Genomic DNA, 6,022 nt, shown 5'->3' with positions numbered 1-6,022 from the left:
CCTGCCCCTCTGGGCCAGCTGCCAAGTCTCCTGTCTTGCCTTATGCAGGAGGAACTGGCACGTGTCAATTAGATGGCCACACGTCCCTTGGCCCTGTCTTGTTCCGCTCCCCCCATCACCACCACTATCACTTGTGGCTTCCACTTGTTGCAAATTCTGGAACAGTATTATTTAGGGTTCTCCAGAGAAACGTAACCAGTAGGATGTAGATACATGCAAGATGTATCAGGAGAATTGGCAAATGTGAGTATGGAGGCTGAGAAGTCCCACAATATGCTGTTTACCACCAGCTGAAGAACCAGGAAAACCGAGACAGGTGGTGGTTCAGCTTGAGAACCCAGAGGCCACTGGTGTTAGTCCCCAAGTCTGAAGGCCTAAGAATCAAGATCTGATATCTGAGGGCAGGAGAAGATGGATATCCCAGCTCAAGAAGAGAGAATTCACCCCTCCTCTGCCTTTTTGTTCTCTTAGGGCCCTCAACAGACTGGATCATGCCCATCCACACTGGTGAGGGCAGATCTTTAAAAAAAAAAAAAAAGATTTTTTAAGATTTTATTTATTCATGAGTGGCAGAGGGAGAGGGAGAAACAGGCTCTCTGTGGAGGAGGGAGCCCAACGTGAGGCTCCAATCCAGCATCTTGGGATCAAGACCCAAGCCGAAGGCAGGTGCTTAGCCAACTGAACCAACCAGGCACCCTTCTTTCCTCAGTCTACTGCTTCAAATGCTATTCTCTTCTGGAAACACCCTCACAGACAATCTGAGAAATAACGTTTCACCAGCTCTCTAGGCACCTCCTAGCCCTGTTAAGTTGGTACATAAACCATCGTGAACAGCTCTTCACTGTGAGAGTAAAACAGCTTTCAACACCTTCATTCTGTACTTGCTCAACACAAACTGGAAACAACTAGCTGGCTCAGTCAGCGGAACACGTGACTCTTGATCTCTGGGCCATGAGTTCAAGCCCTACGTCAGGAGCAGAGATTACTTACAAAAATAAATATTAGCAACTTGATGATTTGTGTGAGTTTGTCCGGGAAGTCCAACCTATAAAACTAAGTGGAATGCTTCAAATCTCACACATGCCAGCACATTTTTGTTAACATTATTCCAAGGACCCCACAATAATGGTAGTTTCAAATACGATGTCTTACTGCCTCTGGAATTCCAGAATGTGGTAGCAATGAACTTTTTGAAAGCTCAATAAATAAAATCTTTAAAAAAATAAATAAAAAAGGGGCAGCCCGGTGGCTCAGCGGCTTGGCGCCGCCTTCAGCCCAGGGCATGATCCTGGAGTCCCGGGATCGAGTCCCACATCAGGCTCCCTGCATGGAGCCTAAAGATTTTCAAATCTTTAAAAAGATAAATAAACCTAGGTTGTGCGACAAGCATTTAAAAAAAAAAAAGTTCCCGTACAGAAAATTCCAACCATGTATAAGTCAAGTAGTATAATGTCTACAAAAAAAAAAAGAGGCCTACATTTTTTTTAAAGATTTTATTTATCTATTCATGAGAGACGCAGAGAGAGAGAGAGAGAGAGAGAGAGAGAGAGACTGAGACACAGAGGGAGGAGCAGGCTCCATGCAGGGAGCCCGATGTGGGACTCGACCCTAGGCCTCCAGGATCACGCCCTGGACTGAAGGCGATGCTGAACCGCTGAGCCACCCGGGCTGCCCAGATGTCTACATGTTTGATGCCAAATTTCAAGTTATCAACTCACGGCCTGCTCCATAATTTCCTTATTTATTTATTCATTGCTCCATAATTTCCTAAGTAAGCATTTTGACGTGTACCTATAAAAATCAAACTTTTTTTTTTTTTAATAATTATTCCACTTCGGGTAAAACCTTTCGGCAAGGCTACTTCACAGCAGACGGCGCCCCCTTCCTTCCTCGGCGCGGTCCGAGGCACGCGTCCGGGGCTCGGGGTTTCCAGCTCCCGCCCGCAGCGGCCGCCCGCGCGCCTCAGGGCCCTAACTCCTCCCGAGGACCCTAAGGGGGCGGGGCCGCCTGGCAGGGGCGGCGGCGCGCGTGCGCACAGCGGCGCGGCGTCTCGGCTGCCGTAGTCCGCCGGGGCACGCGGGGGCCTCGCGGGCATGGCGGCTGCTCGGGGGGCCGTGCTGCTCGGGCTTCGGGACGCCGCAGTGCGCGGCCGCCCCACGGGGCCGGGCGCCTGGACTGCGAGCAAGCTGGGCGGCCTCCCGGTGAGGCGGGCGCCGCGGCGGGGCGGGGCGGGGCGGGGGCGGGGGCGGCGGGGTGAGGGCGCGGGCGAGGCCCCCGAGCCGCCCGCCCGCTGAGCGCGCCCCCTCGCCCTCAGGACGCCTTGCCGGCGGTGGCGGCGCCGAGGCCGGCGTGTGGACGTTGCAGGCAGCCTCTTGCCCTGGTCGTGCAGGTGTACTGCCCGCTGGAGGGCTCCCCGTTCCACCGGCTCCTGCACGTGTTCGCCTGCCCCCTCCCCGGGTGCGGCGGCGGCGGCGGCGGCGGCGGCGGCGGCGGGGCGCGCAGGTAGGCGGGGCAGCCCGCGCGCTGGGGGCCGCCCCGGATGGGCCCGGCCGGCTGGCCCGGTGGTCCGCGGCGGAGCCTTACTGTCCTTTATTTTTACCCCGAAGCTGGAAGGTGTTCCGTTCCCAGTGCCTGCAGATGCGGGAGACAGGGGCGCGCGATGCTCAGGTAAACCGGTTGCAGTTAGGTCCCTAGGACTTGCTGTGATTTGAGAGTGTTTTCCAGACTGTTGTCTAACGTAGACCTTAAGCCGTGACCTTGGAGGTACGTGGGAATGGGTTTTGCACTTTTTTTTCTGAACCGTGAGGGGCTGCCTCCTTAAGATTTCGTTTGTTTACTTTAATATACACTGAAGGGGGCCGCCCCGGTGGCTCAGCGGTTTAGCACCGCCTTCGGCCCGGGGTGTGATGCTGGAGACCCGGGATCGAGGCCCACGTCGGGCTCCCTGCGTGGAGCCTGCTTCTCCCTCTGCCTGTGTCTCTGCCTCTCTCTCTCTCTGTGTCTCACGAATAAATAAAGTCCTTAGAAGTATATATATACTGAAGGTCTTGAGGCACGTAACTCGCTGGTGTTTCTGTTTGGGAAAAAGTGTGGATGTGTACATGTACGTGCTTGTGTGTGACAGATAAATATGGTTTTAGTAAATCTAGTTCCTGTGATACGTGTGCATGTGTCTGAAATTTAATTAAAGAATCAGAATTTATTGAATTAGAAAGTTGGGCAGGTTGGTAGCTGCAGAATGAAACTCGGTCTCCCTGTGGCTGTGAATGTTGGCTTCTGTGTACACTGAGCTCTTAACGTGTGCCTGCTACCCTGCTACCCTGCTAGCGTTACCAGGAATGAAAAGCTGAAGGCACAGGTGTGTACCTGTATTTCTTAGGGTTCCATTGCAGATAATAGAAAAGCACTGATCTTTTAAAGCCCAGACAGACTTCGAATTAGGATTTTACTGACACTGAATAAGTTGGAGGGGGCCGGGCAGCCCAGGTGGCTCAGCGGTTTAGCGCCACCTTCAGCCCAGAGCCTGATCCTGGAGACCCCAGATCAAGTCCCATGTCAGGCTCCCTGCATGGAGCCTGTTTCTCCCTCTGCCTGTCTCTGCCTCTCTCTCTCTCTCTCTCTCTCTCTCTCTCTCTCATTAATAAATAAAAACTTTAAAAAAAAAAGTTGGAGGGGGCCACTCCAGGAATGACCTTCAGAACCACACCTCAGAATGAACTGGCCTGTCAAAGAGCTGTTACACCACCCACCGCACCTGCAGTCAGAGAGCTGACATGTGATCTGGTAAACTGGAAGCTGCCCTTTTCAGATCTTGTGGCTCCAGATCCTTGCTTGATACCCACCTATAGACTTTTGCTGTATCACAACAGAAAAATTGTTTCTCAAGTTTGTCTCCCTGATGGACTTGATTAGCCAGCCGTTGATCATATCTGCAGCCCTAGCTGCTAAGGAGTCTGGGAAATGTAGTTCTGTCCTGCCAGCTTCTGTAATACGTGAAGCACATCTGAAAGAGTTTAGAATAGATGTTTGAAGAAACCACTGTATTACATTTGCCACGCTGCCCTTGCAAAGGGAAGGGAATTTTTGTTACCTCCCACATGGTTGAGTGCACGGGGTCCAGAAAGGTGAATCAGAGTGTGCAAGGGAGGAAGGTGCTGTATGAAGGCTCCCTGGGGAAGGTGAAGGAATGAGTAGCTCCAGCCAAGGGAATAAGTGAGATCACCCAAGTGTGCTTGGACTTCATTCACTGGATGTTCTTCCAGAAACAGGAAAATGGCCTTGCAGCTGAGGATTGGTGCGAAGGTGCAGATGACTGGGGAAGTGACAGTGAGGCCGCACCACCACCACGGCTTACCTTGGATTTTGGGAATGATTCCATCAGAGCCAAAGACAGAGACTGTACTGCCCAGCTCCAGGATCTCCACCTGCAGGACACTGTCTTGGGCGCTGCTCCTTGTGTTTTTCCTGGTGAAGAGATGGCCTTGCCCTCTGTGGTGCCACAGTTCCTGCCCTACTACATCTGTGTTGTAGAGGAGGAGGATTACAGGGACTTTGTCAGTCTGGATCACGCACATAGCCTTCTGAGGGAATATCAACAGAAAGAAGGAATGGATATGGACCAATTGCTTTCTCAAAGGTGAGAATGTGTGCTGCTGAGTCTGAGAAGGGACTTGATCAGTAGGCTGCCACAGTAGGTACCCTTTGGTTTGACTCTAGTACTCGGGGAAACCTTTTTAGGCAGAACTTGTGTGTCTGGGCCCTTTCTCCTTTGCTCCTCTTGGATGAGAAAGGAAAACAGACAAGGGGATCTTACCAGCCATCCTTGAGTCAGCTTGAAAACCCTTTGCTCTGTTTTACCCTCAAGAAGATGAGCAGTTAGTGGTGACAACTTTTACAGAAGAACATGTGTTTACTATCTCTTTAACTTTATTTTCTGTTTTTTATTTTTTTTTAATTTTTATTTATTTATGATAGTCACAGAGAGAGAGAGAGAGAGAGGCAGAGACATAGGCAGAGGGAGAAGCAGGCTCCATGCACCAGGAGCCCGATGTGGGATTCGATCCCGGGTCTCCAGGATCGCGCCCTGGGCCAAAGGCAGGCGCCAAACCGCTGCGCCACCCAGGGATCCCTATTTTCTGTTTTTAAAGATATAGCTCAGACAGGTAAGTTGGAGAAATGCCATTTGTTTTTTTGTCTCTTGGCTGTGGCTCAAGAACTGGCCTGGGATGTCAGAGACATGCCCAGAACCTCAGGTGTCACCAGTGAAATGAGAGTGGTGTTGATAACTCCGTTGTCTGTCTCATCAGATGGTTTTATTTATTTTTTATTTTTTTAAAAGATTTTATTTATTTATTCATGACAGATAAAGAGAGAGAGAGAGAGAGAGAAAGGGAGAAGCAGGCTCCATGCAGGGAGCCCAATGCAGGACCCCATCCTGGGACTCCAGGATCACGCCCTGAGCCAGAGGCAGACGTCTGCTCAACCGCTGAGCCACCCAGGCATCCCAAAGTTTATCTATTTTAAACCAAGCAAGGGAGAAGGGACAGAGGGAGAGAGAGAATTGCAAGCAGACTGTTTCAAGCCCAATTCAAGACTTGATCCCACAAGCCTGACACCGTGACTTGTGTCGAAACCAAGGGTCAGGCATTTAAATGCACCACCCAGGCACTGCTTAAATGTATAGTTTTTAAATATCTTGTTTGCTCTTCTAATTGTAGTTCTCTGGATATAGACACTCAAAAGTGTTTTTCTGCTTTTTAGTCTTCCTAGTGATGGTGATGAAAAATATGAGAAGACCATAATTAAAAGTGGAGATAAGACATTTTACAAATTCATGAAGAGAATTGCCGCTTGTCAGGAGCAGATTTTGAGGTAAAGGCATATTTTCTTTTATTGGTTTTCTTCATTATAAAAAGCATATTTTCTTCTTTTATTTTTTTTTAAGATTTTATTTATTTATCCATGAGAGACCCACAGAAGCAGAGACACAGGCAGAGGGAGAGGACTCGATCCCAGGACCCCA

The 6,022-nt window shown here is 50.3% G+C and overlaps 1 protein-coding gene across 3 annotated transcripts in view; it reads left to right on the top strand.

Annotated features, from left to right (window-relative positions):
- The first annotated feature begins 2,071 nt into the window (after positions 1–2,071).
- The window catches only part of PDCD2L (programmed cell death 2 like), a 30,775-nt gene continuing 26,824 nt past the window's right edge, over positions 2,072–6,022 (top strand). For 2 of the 3 annotated variants that reach the window (XR_008662624.1, XM_055311937.1), the window contains exons 1-5: positions 2,072–2,201; positions 2,315–2,502; positions 2,607–2,667; positions 4,263–4,636; positions 5,761–5,871. Coding sequence is in view for 2 of the 3 variants with exons in the window: in XM_055311937.1 (XP_055167912.1) it covers positions 2,094–2,201; positions 2,315–2,502; positions 2,607–2,667; positions 4,263–4,636; positions 5,761–5,871 (842 nt within the window). In the remaining variant the exon portion in view is untranslated. The remainder of the gene's footprint in view (positions 2,202–2,314; positions 2,503–2,606; positions 2,668–4,262; positions 4,637–5,760; positions 5,872–6,022) is intronic. The other variant, XM_055311938.1, reaches the window with a different exon arrangement.

Source organism: Nyctereutes procyonoides, unplaced genomic scaffold (assembly GCF_905146905.1).
Source record: "Nyctereutes procyonoides isolate TBG_1078 unplaced genomic scaffold, NYPRO_anot_genome, whole genome shotgun sequence".
NCBI lineage: Eukaryota > Metazoa > Chordata > Mammalia > Carnivora > Canidae > Nyctereutes > Nyctereutes procyonoides.
This window is presented reverse-complemented; position numbering and strand designations above follow the sequence as displayed.